Source organism: Muscardinus avellanarius (assembly GCF_963383645.1).
Source record: "Muscardinus avellanarius genome assembly, chromosome: 4".
Taxonomy (NCBI): Eukaryota; Metazoa; Chordata; class Mammalia; order Rodentia; family Gliridae; genus Muscardinus; species Muscardinus avellanarius.
Genome location: NC_137789.1, coordinates 36,326,967 through 36,342,696, shown reverse-complemented (window position 1 = coordinate 36,342,696; position 15,730 = coordinate 36,326,967). Strand labels below are relative to the sequence as shown.

Sequence of the window (15,730 nt, the reverse complement as noted above, 5' to 3'; positions counted from 1 at the left end):
GTATTTTGCAACCCTGCTCATGTGTTGGTCATTGTAGGTTACTTATAGCATTTTTAAGAATTGTAATGTATATGGTCATGTTATTTCTTGTTTGTAATCTGTATGCCCTCATTTATTTTCCTTATTGTATTGCTCTGTCTAGAACATGGAGTACCATGTTGTATGGAAAGTTCATTGTTAGATTGAACATCTTTTATTTGTTCTTTGTATTGGGTGAAGGTGTTCAGTATTTCATAATATCTTAGCTGTAGATCTTTTGTAGACTATAAGGAAATTCCCTTCTTACTAGTCTATTAAGATTTTTATCATGAATGTGTGTCAAACATTTTCAAATGTTTCTCTATATGTATTGAAGTAATTTTCATCCTGAATATATTAAATGAAACAACTTCAATATATACAATATAACACTAGGGAGAAAAATTAACCAATTTATCACTATGGAAGGAGATTCCAACATAATTCTTTCTTCATCATTGTTAGGTCAAGCAAACAAAATTGTAGGGAATATACAAACAGAAACAAACTACAGATTTATTCTTAAGATCAAATGAAGAAGACCTCTGCACCTAACAATAAATTTATCTTCTTCTGTTATATTCTGTCTCAGCCTCTGAAGCACTGTGGTTACAGGAATGTGCCACTGTTCCTGGTACACATGGTGTTCTTAAGCTGTAATAACCATTATGGCTATTAGGCTATTTCTAAGAAAGCAGCACAATTCATGATTCAGGTGTATTAGTTTTACATGTGACCTATTTCTTAACCTTCTCAAAACAATAAACAGCTAAAATAGATTTTTTAAAAGGAAGTTTAAAATATCTTAAACTTAATGAGTTGACTTTTTTGAATTATACTTCCTGTTTATGAGTATGCAAAATAAAGCATTGGGAATATCAAATCTCTTAGACATGCATATTAGGAAATGACACATTAGTGCTTTCGAAAATAAATTGTTTATATTTTCAACTTTACATAGACAGAAATGCCTTGGTTCAAATGCATCTAGTACTCTTATTTTTCCAGTAGACATTGTCAAACAACGTCAAATAACGTTGTTTCAAACTTTAATTCATAGAGGAACTTAGTCTTACACATTTCCAGAACAATTCCTGGGTAAATTTTTAAATCCTCATCACCTGTATCTTCACATTGTGAAATATGTTTGTGAAAATAAGTGTTGGTGAGCCATAATGATTTTTATTCTATTTTTTGTTATCGAGTGTTTCATTCAAAATCATCTTATTTTCAGGTTGTTGACGGTTTTTCTTTTCAATAACAAGCAATTTTAATTACTGCTGTTGTTTGTTCCATAGGGTCAAAGAGAATAAGTGATAGTGAAGTCTCCGACTATGACTGTGATGATGGAATTGGTGTAGTATCAGGTAAAAATTTCATAATTATTTTATACTATTAGAAAGATTAATTTATCATTATTTACCATTATATTATCTTTATTAAAATGAAGACAAAAAGAAAGAAAGAGAACTTATTTCCTCACTTTCTTTTTTTTTTTTAGGTTCTTTTTTTAAAAATTTTTTTATTGGTGCACTGTATTCATACATCATAGTGAGATACAAAGAAAACTTTTGTAGACATACATGCACACATCGCCCAGTCAGCCCCCACCCTATCCCCACCTCATTCCCTCCCCATCCCTCCTTCCCATGCTTGGCTTAGTGGTTGAAATCTAGTATTATAGCAATTTATCCAAAATTAAAAATGATAATCTCACATAACAGTTTCATTTGTCTGATACCAAGCTTTTGATAACATAAAGATAATATTTTAATATTTCAATATTTCTTTTTGCTTTCTTTCTTACCAGAGAATATTTTTTCTTTTTTTTTTAGGTGAAACTATCATATATTTATATATTTATTTTTCAGAAAAAAATCTATCCTAATATGGAATATGGATTCTAGATACCCAAAATGATCTCGAAAAAGAACAAAGTTAGGAGATGTATATTTTCTGATTTCAAACCATATAAAGCTACAATAATTGAAACAGTGTAGTACTGTTCTAAAGGCAGATATATAAATTATTGGAGCTGAATAAGAGCCTAGAGCTAAATTCTTCCATACATTGTCAAGTTATATTTGACAAGGTTTCCACGAACATTTGGTGGAGGAAATTATAATAATCTTTTAACTAAATAATGTTGAAAAATTAAAATTACATGAAAACATTTCAATATTTCCTTTTGCTTTCTTTCTTACCGGAGAATATATTTTCTATATTTTTAGGTGAAACTATCATATATTTATATATTTATTTTTCAGAAAAAAATCTATCCTAATATGGAATATGGACTCTAGATACCCAAAACGATCTTGAAAAAGAACAAAGATAGAAGCTATATATTTTCTGATTTCAAACCATATAAAGCTGCAATAATTGAAACAGTGTAGTACTGTTCTAAAGGCAGATATATAAACCATTGGAGTTAAATAAAAGCCTAGAGCTAAATTCTTCCCTATATTGTCAAGTTATTTTTGACAAGGTTTCCACGAACATTTGGTGGAGGAAATAATAATCTTTTAACTAAATATTGTTGAAAAATAATACTTACATGGAAAAGAATAAAATTGGACCCCTACCTAATCCCATATACAAATATTAACTCAAAATAGATAAAAGACCTAAATATAAATCTTAAGACTATAAACTTTTAGAAGAAAATCTGGGTCATAAAACCTCACAACATTGAAATTGGCAGTGATTTCTTGGATATGATTTCAATGGCACAGGCAACAGAAGAGTATACAAACTCCCTAAAAAATAAAAAAATATTTTATATCCAAAGACAATGTAAACAGAGTTAAAAGTTACTAATATAATGGGATAAAATATTTCCAAATGCTATATCTGAAGGTATATTAATATTCTAACTAGACATCCTAAAAATTAGCAACAATAAAAGCAAACAATACAATTTAGAGATAGGTAAAAGACTAGCATAAATAATGAATCTCCACAGATAACCAGACTTAGTTGTCTGTTGGATGGAAAATCTTGTTTCTCTGGTTCTGGTGTGTGTTACCTATTTCTTCTTTGTAGTTAATCTCTTTCAGTATTTTCTCTAGTGCTGGTTTTGAAGACATAAATTCCTTCAGTTTCTGTTTGTCATGGAAGCTTCTTATTTTTCCATCTAATTTGATAGAAAGTTTTGCTGGGTAGGAAATTTTTGGCTGGAAGTTGTTTTCTTTCAGAGTTTGGAATATGTTACTCCAAGCCCTTCTGGCTCTCATGACTTGGTTTGGGAAGTCTGGAGTGATTCTAATTGGTTTGCCTCTGAATGTCACTTGGCATTGTGTTTTTGTTGCCTCTAAGATTCTCTGCTTGGCTTCCACATTGGTCATTTTGACAATTATGTGGCGTGGGGATCCTCTTCTCCAATCCTGTCTAAAGGGAGTTCTATAAGTTTCCTGGACCTGTGTATCAACCAATTGCTCTATGTTTGGAAAATTTTCTGCTATTACTTCCTTGAAGAGATTGTTGATCCCTTTGGTTTCACTTTCTTTTCCCTCCTCTATTCCAATTATTCTTAGGTTAGCTCTCTTAAAATGGGCCCATATTTCTTCAATGTCAGATTCCTGCTGTCGGATATCTTTTTCTATATTAGAAACTATGCGTTCATTTTTGGAATGATCATCTTCTAAGAGCGAGATTCTGTTCTCCATGTGGTCTAATCGGTTGTTCATGCTTTGAATTGAGGCCTTTACTTCATTAATTGCATCCTTTATCTCTTTTTGGCTCTCTCTGAGTTCTTTTCGAAGCACCTCTATTATTTCTACAGTTATTTTCCTGATTTGATCTTCTAGAAATCTCTGATTTTCTGTTTTATCGGGTTCTGATGTTGTGGGGTTGTGGGCATTCATTGCTCCAGTGTTATTCCTCTTTCCCATGATTTCGGATGTTTGTGCCTTCTCTGGGTTCTTCCCTTGGGTCACTATGACTTTGCTTAAGGTGCTCTGGATCTCGAGTCTGTAGTATCTCTGACCCCACTACTCCTTTACTGGGTTTTATCACAGAGTCTCCGACCCAGGGAGTCGATAAAGGCTGCTTTAGACTATGGGGGGTGCCAGGTTGCACGTTCTCCTATGGTATGATATCTCTGCCACCGCCACTCCTCCACTGGGTCAAGTCCCAGGGAGTACAGTACTGGGATTTCTCCTCTGTGGCCCGCAATTTGACTCACTGTTCTTGAGTACGCAGATGTAGCTGTACTGGACTTGGTGAATTCACTGCTGCTGCCGCCTGTGGCAATATGGCGCCGCTGCCATGCCCTCGGCCGTGAGACTGGCGTATTTTTTCTTCTCTGGTTTTGAGTTCCACTCTGAGTTCCTGCAGTGTGTTCTGAGCTCAGCCACTGGGAGCTTTAGATGCTTCCTGCGCTGAAAGATCCCGCCTGGCTGTTCCGCAGCGGCTCACCTCGGCTTGCTGTAGCCGTTCGGTGAATTTGCCGCTGCCGCTGGCAGTATGGTGCTGCTGCCGCGTCCTCGGGCGTGAGGCCAGTGTGTCTCCTCTGTGGCTCTGAGCTCTGTTCTCAGTCCGCTTTCTCTCTGGGGCCTGGTGATTTTTTTGTTTCTCTGGTGATGGTGTTTTCTGGCTATGAAAGGCGCTGATTTTGTGGTAATGGAGATTGGTTGTTAGCGGGGCTCTTACGCCCCGCTTTTCTCCATTTCCTCACTTTCTACAACAACCTTATGACTTTAGCAATTTGAGCCCCTAAATAGTTCTTGAAACACTTGTACAAATTATTAGATTGAATATTATTATGCCGGGCGTGGTGGCGCACGCTTGTAATCCCCGCGCTTGGGAGGCGGAGTCAGGAGGATTGCGCTGGTTCGGAGCCAGCCTCGCAGGTTTAAGAAACTCTGTTTCCACATAAAAATGTTAAAAAATAGGTCTGGGAGTGTAGCCTGTGGGAGTGTATACCGGAGGTAGAAAGGCTTCCAGGAACCCCAGTACCACCAAAAAAAAAAAAAAAAAAAAAAAAAAAAAAAATATATATATATATATATATATATATATATATATATTATTGAAAGATGCCAGATTCATCAGCATTTTCAAACCTATAATCTAAAGACTTGACCATTAACTTAGAGGAAGGAAGATTACTAGCTCACAGTTTTGTGGTTCTGTCCATGTGAAGCCAGGGACTGTGAACCTCAGGGCATGGCAGCAGGCAGTGGAGAGAGGGCAGTGCATGGGCTGTGCGCCTCACATCATGGAGGCCAGAAGCAAGAAAGAGACACAGAGGCCAAGCATGGTGGTGCACGCTTGTAATCTCAGCTTCCAGAGGCAGAGACTTGAAGATCATGGTAGGCAGACAACCTCAGCTACTTAGCAACTGCCATTCTCCAGTCTCCGCCTCCAAATGCTATGATTAGAAGTGTGCACCATGACGTCAGCTTAATAGCAGGTTTTCTATTTAATAAATTTTATTACAATATGGGATGGTTAGTATTTCTCTGTCAATAGTCTACTTTTTATAACTCAATTACTATTTTTTGCCTTTATTTTTTGTATAAAGGGTAAACAATATATTAATTTAATGAGATTGCAAACTATTTTTATTATATTTATTTTTATTATATTTATTTTTAAAACACTTAAAAAATTTTTATTGGTGCATTGTGCTCTTTTTTTTTTTTTTTTTTTTTTTTTTTTTTGGTGGTACTGGGGTTCCTGGAAGCCCTCTGGGCTACACTCCCAGACCAATTCTGTATTTTTTTATTTCAAACAGGGGATTATAAGCATGCACCACCATGCCTGGCTGGTACATTGTATTCTTATATCTTAATGGGATGCAAGATGGTGGAGATATACATGATGGACACATCATCCAATTAGCCCTTATCTGATCCCCACCTCATTTCCTCCCCCTCCCTCCTTCTCATGTTTGGCTTAGTGATTGACACTGATGTATTTGTTAAAGTACATCAGGTGCATTAGAGAATTTCCCTCTTTGCCCCTCCCATCCCTCAGGTCGCCTTATTTGCTCATCTATTGAACCTCCTTCTTTGTCTAGGTATCCTCCTATGACCCATTTTCTTCCTAGCTTCCACATATTATGGAGAGCATACAATTTCTTATTTTTTGTGACTGACTAATCTCACTTAGCATAATGTCCTCCAGTTCCATCCATTTCCCTGTAAATGATGTAATTGTGTTTTTCTTTATGGCTGAGTAAAATTCCATTGTGTACATATCCCACAGTTTTGTAATCTAGTCATCTGTTGTTGGATATCTTGAACTGGTTCCATAGTTTGGCAATGATGAGTTGTGCAGCTATGAACATAGATACACATGCAATAGTTTGGTAGTTTTGTTTACTTTTTTTGGGGTAGATACCCAGAAGTGGTATGGCTGGATCATATGGTAAGTTTGTTCCCATTCTTCTGAGGATCTTCCATACTGTTTTCCAAAGTGGTTGCACTAATTTTCAGTCCCACCAACAATATTTTAGAGTTCCCACTTTTCCACATCCTGGCCAGCATCTGCTGTTGTCTGTGTTTTGAATAATTTCCATTTTACTTGGAGTTACGTGAAATCACAGGGTAGTTTTGATTTGCATCTCTCTGATTGCTAATAATGTTAAGCATGTTTTCATACATTTATTGGCCATTTGAATTTCTTCTTTTGTGAAGTATCTATTTAGTTTACTTGCCCATTTTTTGTAGCGTTGTTTTCTTAGTGTTGAGTTTCTTGAGTTCTCTGTAGAAAGTTATTATCTGTGCCTATGTGTTGCAATGTTGGAACTGTGCCCTCTTCAAGAAGCCTCAAGGTCTCTGTCTAATTTCCAAGTCTTTGATCCATCTTGAATTGACTCTTGTCCAGAGTGAGAAAGTTGGATTTATTTCCATTTTTCTGCATATGGTTAACAAATTTTGCCAATCAATTTGAACAGTATATATTTTTTCCCAGTGTATGTTTTTGGCCCCTTTATCAAAAATTAATTGGCTGTAAGTGTGTGGATTTGTTTCTGAGTTTTCTATTCTGTGCCACTGGTCTGTGTATCTGTTTTTGGCTTTGTAATATAAAGTCAGGTGTTGTGTGATTCCTCCTGCATGTTTTTTGTTTCTGAGAACTACTTTGGCTATTCTTGGGTTTTTGTTGTCCAATCAAAGGAGTACAAATAGAAAAAGAGGAACTCAAACTTTCACTATTTGCAGATGACATGATCTTTGTAATATAATGGGTAATAATATAATGGGTATTATATTGGTATAATAATGGGTTTCGTGTTGAATCTGTAGATCACTTTTAGAAGTATGGCCATTTTGGTGATATTTATTCTACCTATCTCTGAACATAGAAGATATTTCCATCTTCTAACGTCTCCTTCAATTTCTTTTTTCAATGTTTTATTATTTTCTTTGTAGAAGTCTTTTACTTCTTTTTTTTGTTTGTTTGTTTGTTTGTTTTGTGTGTGTGGTACTGGGGTTCCTGGAAGCCCTTCTACCTCTGGGCTACACTCCCAGATCTATTTTATGCTTTTTTATTTTTGGAAACAGGGTCTCTTAAGCCAGTGCAGCTGGCTCCGAACCTGTGCGATCCTGTCTCCACCTCCCAAGTGTGGGGATTACAAGTGTGTGCCACCACGCCTGGCATCTTTTATCTCTTTGGTTAAGTATATTCCTAAATAATTTTTTTTTGTGGGAAATCCTGAATAGAAGTGTTTTATGGATTTCTTTTTTAGTGGATTTATGGTTGGTATTTTGTATCCAGACACTTTGCTGAATTTGTTGATCAGTTTTATAACCCTTTTGGTTGAGTTTGATGGGTCTTCTAGGTTCATGTCATCTAGTATCATGTCATCTGCAAATAGTAAAAGTTTGAGTTTCTTTTCCTACTTATACTCCTTTGATTTCCTTTTCTTGCCTTTTTGCTCTGGCTAGAGTCTCAAGTAATATATTGAAAAGAAGTGGTAATAATGGACATCCTTGTCTTGTTTCTGTTTTTAGGAGAAATTCTCGAAGTTTTTCCTCATTTAATATGATGTTGGCTGTGGGCCTATTATAGATTGCCTTTATGATGTTGAGATATGATTCTTTTATTCTGATTATCTGCAGTGTGCTTAGCATGAATGGATCTTGGATTTTGCCAAAATCCATCTGTTGAAATGATTACGTGATTTTTGTCATTGGTTTTGTTTATATAATGAATTACATAAATCGATTTCCGTATATTGAACCAGCCTTGCATCCACAGGATGAACCCTACCTGGTCATGGTGTATGATTTTCTTCATGTGGTTTTGAATCCATGTTGCTAGTATTTTGTTCAGCATTTTTGTATCCAAGTTCATCAAAGATAAAGGCCTGTAGTTTTCCTTCCTTGAGCTATCGTTATTTGATTTTGGTATTAATGTGATGTTGGCTTCATAGAATTTTTTTGGGAGAGTCTCTTTTTCTGTTTCATGAAATAGATTGAGGAGTATCAGGATTAGCTCTTCTATAAAGGTTGTATAAAATTCACTTCAGAAACCTTCTAGTCTTGGTCTTTTCTTTGATGGTAGGCTGTTTATAGCTGTTTCAATATCTTTAATTGCTATTGGTTGGTTTAAATTTTCTATATATATCTTGACTCAGTTTAGGCAGATTGTATTTATCTAAAAAGTTGCCAATTTCCTCCAGATTTTTCATTTTGTTGAAGTATAGTTTTTCAAAGTAGTTTCTGATAATCCTCTGCATTTCTACACTGTCAGTAGCAAAATCTCCTTTTTCATCTCTCATCTTCATAATTTGGGTTGATTCTTTTTTTGGTTAGGTTGGCTAGTGGTTTATCTTGTTAATTTTGGGCTTGAAGTATATCTTGTCTGATATCGTAGTTGCTACTCCTGCTTGTCTTTGATTTCCATTGGCATGGATTACCTTGCTTAAATGCTTTACCTTAAGTTTATTACTATCTTTACTTGTAAGGTGTGTTTCTTGCAGGCAGCAGATAGATGGTTTCTGGTTTTTTTTTTTTTTTTTTTTTTTTTTAATTCACCTTCTCTGGGTTGAACCACAGAGTCTCAGACCCAGAAAGTTTATCATGGCTGCATTAGTCCCTGTGCACTGGGCTGGGTGTTCTCCCAAGGAGACTCCAGCTTCACTTATGGCTTTTAAAATTGTAGACTCCTTCCCCACCTTCACTGGGTTGAATTGCAAATGGTTTATGGTTTTAAATTAAACCTCAGTAAGGTGATGTTGGGAAATATTTCCTCTTTCTAACAAGTCATTTTCCTCTTTCTAACAAGTCATTATAATCTCTTTCTTTCTTTCTTTCTTTCTTTCTTTCTTTCTTTCTTTCTTTCTGTTGTTGGTTGACTAATTTCCCCTCAGGCTATATACTCCTTTCCTTTATTTTCTTTTTCTTTCTTTTTTCCTTTTTTTTCTTTTTTGTTTGTGGACTGGGGTTCATCCTAAGGAGCATTCTATCCCCAAGCTTTATTCTTAGTCTTATTTTATTTTTATTTTGAAACATTGTCATTAGCTTGATGAGAATCTCACTACTTGCAAAGGCTGGTCTGGAACCTGTGGTCTTCCTGTCTTGGCCTCCCAAATACTGGGATTACAGGCATGCACCACTATGCCTAGCTAATTTATTTCATCTTAATTGCCATCATATCTCAAATATTTTAGTTTTTGTTTTCAAGATGACAAAGATTTTATTTAGTGATTGATTCAAATACTTCATGAATTTTTTAAAATTTTAACCACTATATGAAAAGATACATATATATATATATATATATGGTACTATGTGATTTTATATATATATATACACACATACACACATATATATATATATATTTATATATATAGTGTAATATTGAAAGCAGATTAAAATATTTATCTTCCCAAAATTTTATCATTTCTTTATGGTGAAGATATTCAAAATTATTTTAGCTTTTTGAAGTAGTAAACAATTGTACTATTGTTAGTCACCCTACTATGCAACAGGACACTAGAAAAACTTATTACTTTTATCTCACTATGACTTAGTACTTATTGATCAACCTTTCTTCACCTCTCCCATTCTTCCAAATAAACTTAAGTATTATCATTTTATTATTTTTTCATTGTAAGAAAGGAATTATATTTTTGAAAAACATATGTTCTTTTATTCTTTGACTAATACTATCTGGAATAATTTCTTGATATTCCATAATGGTGTTTAGAAAACATATCCAACTCAAAGTGCTTACTCTGAGTCAGGCGTGGTGGCACACGCTTGTAATTCCAGTACATGGGAGGCTGAGACAGGGGGGTTACAAGTTCATGGCTAGCCTCAGTAACTTAGGCCCTCTGCAACTTACTGAGACCCTATTTCTAAATTAAAATTAAAATAAGCCTGGGAGTGCGGATCAGAGAACTTCCCTGGGTTTGATACCCATACACAAAATAAATAAATAAAATAAAGTGCTTACTCTGGGTTTATTATATTTCAACATAATGAAATATTCTTTTTTCTGTCAAAACATTATTATTACTATTCCTTTTTGCCAATCAGAGATTATCAGGTGGATCATTTAATCTATTTGTTATGGTTAGTATTTAAAATATTTTAAAAAGACTCTAAGACTATAATACACCAATAAAAGTATAAAAATAAAATAATTTAATAAGAAATATCAATAAAAAGTCTCAAAAAACTTCATGCGGTGGCAATACAGCCAAGTTAGGAGGCAGGACTTAGCTACAGGTGGAAGATACCTGGGACCTGGGCTTTGGGGACTGTATGTCTTTGGCCACTGCCTGCCCCTCCCCCCTCTCTTTTTCTGTCTCCCTCCTTCTCCCTCCCTCTCTCTCTCCCCCCACCTTATGCTGAGGGAAATGGTTCCTCCTCCCCCACACCCTGAAATTCTCCTACCATGGTCTCTGTCTTAGAACCAGCCTACGGAAGACTGAAACCTCTGAAATGATTTCTGAAAGCCTTCTTTAAGTTGTACTGAGGTGTTTTGGTCACAGCAATGAAAAACTAAACACCACTAAAGAGAAGAAACTGTTGTGCAGCATCATATCTTTTGCTCTTTTGAAATCCTGTCTGATTATGAGATTTGGAGTTTTCATATTGTATAATACTTTAATAATGATTTAGTACTTCTTGAATTCTGTTGAAAGTTTGAAGTTTATATTTTTCCTTTTTTTTTTTTTTCATAGTACTGGGGATGGAACCCAGGGGCCTTCTACCTCTGGACTACACTCCTAGACCTATTTTATATTTTTTTATTTGGAAACAGGGTCTCTGAAGCTAGCTGAGGCTGGCTTCGAGCCTGCGCAATCCTCCTGTCTCAGCCTCCCAAGTGCAGGGATTACAAGCGTGCGCCACCTCGCTTGGCTGAAGTTTCTATTTTTATAAACATCAAAATCAGGATTATCGCAGGGTGGTTTCCTTTATTATGGTATGTGTAGTTCAAACCTCATCATGTCAGTGAATGATGTGGCAGTTGCACTTACATGAAAATCATAACTGAGATTTAAAACATGCATATATTAATATTGTGAATTTTTTACATTTTTAATGTTATTTTTGTTTTAAATCTTTATTATTATTTTGTGTGTGTGTGTGTGTGTGTGTGTGTGTGCTTTGGGGGATGGAACGAAAGGGCATTTGACCTCTGAGCTATACCTCCTGCCCTATTTTTTATTCTTTATTTTCAAACAGGGTCTCACTGAGTTGCAGAGCGATCCTCCAGTCTCAGCCTCCCAAATGCTGGGATTACAAGTGTGTGCCTGAAAAATAAATGGTTCAGTAGACTACACTGAGGCATATTTAGTTCATTTCTCAATTTCATTATTTAGCTTTAGTGTTTTTCTCATAAATCTTGTACATATTTCATTAGATTGTACCTAAGGATTTTATTGTTGGAAGGTGATGACATTATGGTTTTAATTTCAATTCCATTTTTTTAAGATACAAAATAATTTTTAAATTTTTGTATTTAAAATAGAAAGTCAATCTCTCTGCTCACACATCTTAATGTAAAGCATGATACATTTATCTGACTGACTTGATATTACTTTTTACAAACAACATTAATTTTGTTTATTATTTTTATCAAGAACCTGGTACTAAGCGGGGCGTGGTGGCGCACACTTGTAATCCCCGCGCTTGGGAGGCGAAGAAAGGAGGAGTTCACAGGTTCAAAGCCAGCCTCTCTGGATTAAGAGACCCTGTTTCCAAATAAAAATATAAAATAGGTCTGGGAGTGTAGCCCGGAGGTAGAAGGGCTTCCAGGAACCCCAGTACCAGAAAAAAAAAAAAAGAGAAGAAGAACCTGGTACCAAATAATTGTTTTTGTTTTTATCAGAAAACATTTTCCTTCATCTTAGAGTGCTTGCTAAATGAAGGCACAAATAAGAACTACTTTCAAATGGCATAGAATTTCTTATTTCTTGAAGACTCTGTGGTTGGCCACTCTTTCATTAGTTACCTGCAGCAAGACACCTTTGGTTTATTGCTGGCATATAGGAAAGCAGTTGTCTTTATTAATCTTATATCTAGTGACCTTGCTATAAGAAGTGTCTGGAAGTTTTTTGTCAGTCTTTCTTTTAATTAGTACATTTAGACCACTGCCATTCACAGTGCATGTTGTTATAGTTGGATTATTTTCCATCATACTTATTGGTGTTTTAAACTTTTGCCCTTTTCTTCATTTCTATTTTTTTCTATTCTTTTTCTCTGTGTGTGGTTTTAACTGAGCATTTTATGTAATTTATTTTTTCTCTTCCTTACCATATCATTTATATTTTTAAATATTATTCTGGTATATACCTTTGAGTTTGCAGTGTTCATTTACAACTATTGCCAAGTCCAATACATGGCTATAACGAAGTGTAAAAGTTCAATCCCTTTTCATAAAGTCAGAGCAAATCCAGGGCAGTTCATACCAGAGCCTCCTGAAGAATCAGGCTGGGAATACTTGCTCAGTTTCTTTCTTATCCCTATTTTGCTCTTCTATTGTTTTTAGAATGTTCTTTTAATTATTCATATATATTTGAATATTCATTTCTTGCTGTTTCTAGGGAATCTAATGTAAGATAATGTTATAAAACATTATAGTGATGGGAAAAGATCACATATGAATCATTTTTAAAAATTCTGCTTATAATACTTTATTAATTTATTTGTTTTGGTGTTTCTGGAGGTCAAACTCAGGGCCTTGTGTACATGCTCTATGTCTGAATTATCTCTCCAGCCCCAAGTTATTTTTTAAATAAACATTGCTGCAAAACACTTAGGGAAATTCTTAGCAGAGTTTCTAGATCAAAGTAAAAGCTCAAGTGCTAGTAACCATAAGGAGCTTGATCAAGATGATGGTGGTGGTGGTAATATCACTTCCTTCTCATCAATGTTTAGGCTCTCTCTAAAACAAACTTCAAGATGTTTTAGATATATACAATTTCTGGTCAACTTTACCTTTCTTGCTTATTTCTCCTATGTTGCTCCACATTAAAATGATGTTTTTCTACAAGCCTCAAATTCCATCTGCTTTTTCCACATTTGTCAAACAAGTACTTTTTGTACTTGTTTGAGTTGCATTTTTAAAATATATTTGTCTAAGTATGTCAAAGCATTAGCTATATCCCTTTTCCAATTTGTCACATTTTTATCCTCAGGCTTCCATGGTCTCTCAGTTCTGTGAAGTAGTATAAGAAAATCAGTTTACATATGAGCTTCAAATGCCATTGTTTTCTAAATGGCTTATTTCTTAAAGAAACACAGACTTCTAGGAACTGTGTCAGCTTAATAATTTTAAATATTAATAATTATTGAGAAGTATTTGAAACCCTTCTAAGTAGGTCATTGAAAAGATGAATGTTTTTAGAACAATATTTTATGAGGTAATTAACTGCATATGTTTTCTTTACATGAGTATATAAAAGATTTACTGTGTATGTAAGTATACATAAAATTTTTCTTTATCCTGCACAGTGCCTTGAATATAATTAGCTATCTAAATGTTTGAATAGTTGTCATTCCTTTTTGTCTTCATAAATATTTTTTCTTAATGTTATGCTTTTTATTATGCTTTATATTTGATGATTCAAAGTCTTTCAGCTTAACAAGTATTTTATGTTTTCAAACAAAGTACAAAATGCACAAAGGGCTTAGTGTGTAGCTAGATATATTTATTAATCTTTCCACCTTTAGATTATAGACACAATGGTCGAGATCTTCAAAGCTCAACATTATCAGTGCCAGAACAAGTAATGTCATCAAACCATTGTTCACCATCAGGGTCTCCTCACCGAGTAGACGTTATAGGAAGGACTAGATCATGGTCACCCAGTGTCCCTCCTCCACAAAGGTAAGATAGCATACATATTTTATTTGTAGAATGGTGCTTACTGTAGGTTTATTTACCAGAAAGTATCTCTAAAGAAAAATCCTTATAGAAAATATTATTTAAGGAAAAACATGATGCTATTCAATAACCTATATAATGAAAATAAAATGAAGTATGAGTTACTCTGTAACTTTGGATGATCTAGATGGTATATTGTAAGAGTTCAAAATTAATAAGAATGGGCTTTAAATTGCCTATCAATATTGGCAGATCCATTTAGAACCAACCACTGAGACTCATGAATGGTATTGATAGGGGTAATTTAATAAATAGAAAAAATAAAGCATCTCACTAGCCTTTAAAATTAGGAAAAATTTTAGAATTAAAAAAGAATTTATGTGAATCTGATAAGTATTGAATAATGCCAATGTTAAATAGCTTGATTTAGCTGTTTCTACAATGTATATGATCTTTATATGTCAACTAATAAAAAAAGAAATAGTGCACTAAACACGGGGGTTAGGAAAGTAAATATAGAACAACAAAGGCAATCATAGTGAATATGAAGAAAAGCAATAATAAGGGCAAAAGTCAACAAACTTGGAAATGATATACAGACAGTGAGGGAGAGAGAAAGACGAGATAGGAGTACATTTTAATCACCAATTAGGTATTTGAAAATATTAATACCATCATACAATAGAGAGACTATATGTGAAAAATAAAGAGTAAATAAATGAAACAAGAAAAAGGGAGTACAAATATGAAAAAAGACTTTAGAAATGAATGCGAAAGTATGTAAATAAATTTTTTAATCCAAATGAAACTTTTAAATTTTTGAAAAAATGTTCTGATTGTCACAAGAAGAGCTAGAACAGTTAAAAATTTAGTAACTAGTAAATAAGTTGAAAAGGTGCTCAAAGATAGACTATTACCCTTGACTCCCCTCCACTCAAAGAAGTCCAGATTAAGAAACTATTATACTCAAGTTTTAATTAAGTTTCTTAGAACAGATATCTCTGTTCTATACATCTAGCTTCAGAAACAATTTTTTTAAAAAGGTATATTATTTCTTTTAGAGCTAATTTAACCATAGTTATAATCCCTATAGTATGAGAAAATACTATAAATGCATTGTTATTTATAAATATAGATGTAAAAATCTTACTAAGTAACCAAAACTAACCATGAATTAAAAGCATGATGGTTAGACATCATAAAACTTGTTTTGATATCTAGTCACATTAATGGACTCATGAGGAAATTAGAGGCAAATAATATTATTATTTGATTTTTATTAACATTAAATACTGAGTAAACTAGGAGTGAAGAACCACCTATATATTCATAAGGGCTAGACTTTAAAAAAGTCTTAGAAGCATTCACATTAATAACATAAAGAAGAGGAAAACAAATAATATCAAATTATATAGTGTTT

General features: G+C 34.1%; 1 protein-coding gene across 27 annotated transcripts in view; it reads left to right on the top strand.

Moving 5' to 3' along the window:
* RIMS2 (regulating synaptic membrane exocytosis 2) overlaps positions 1–15,730 on the top strand; it is a gene marked incomplete at both ends in the record, with an annotated part of 576,294 nt that overhangs the window by 341,030 nt on the left and 219,534 nt on the right. For all 27 annotated transcript variants that reach the window (XM_080694165.1, XM_080694185.1, XM_080694162.1 and 24 more), the window contains 2 exons: positions 1,317–1,385; positions 14,157–14,313. In XM_080694165.1, the coding sequence (XP_080550291.1) occupies positions 1,317–1,385; positions 14,157–14,313 (226 nt within the window). The remainder of the gene's footprint in view (positions 1–1,316; positions 1,386–14,156; positions 14,314–15,730) is intronic.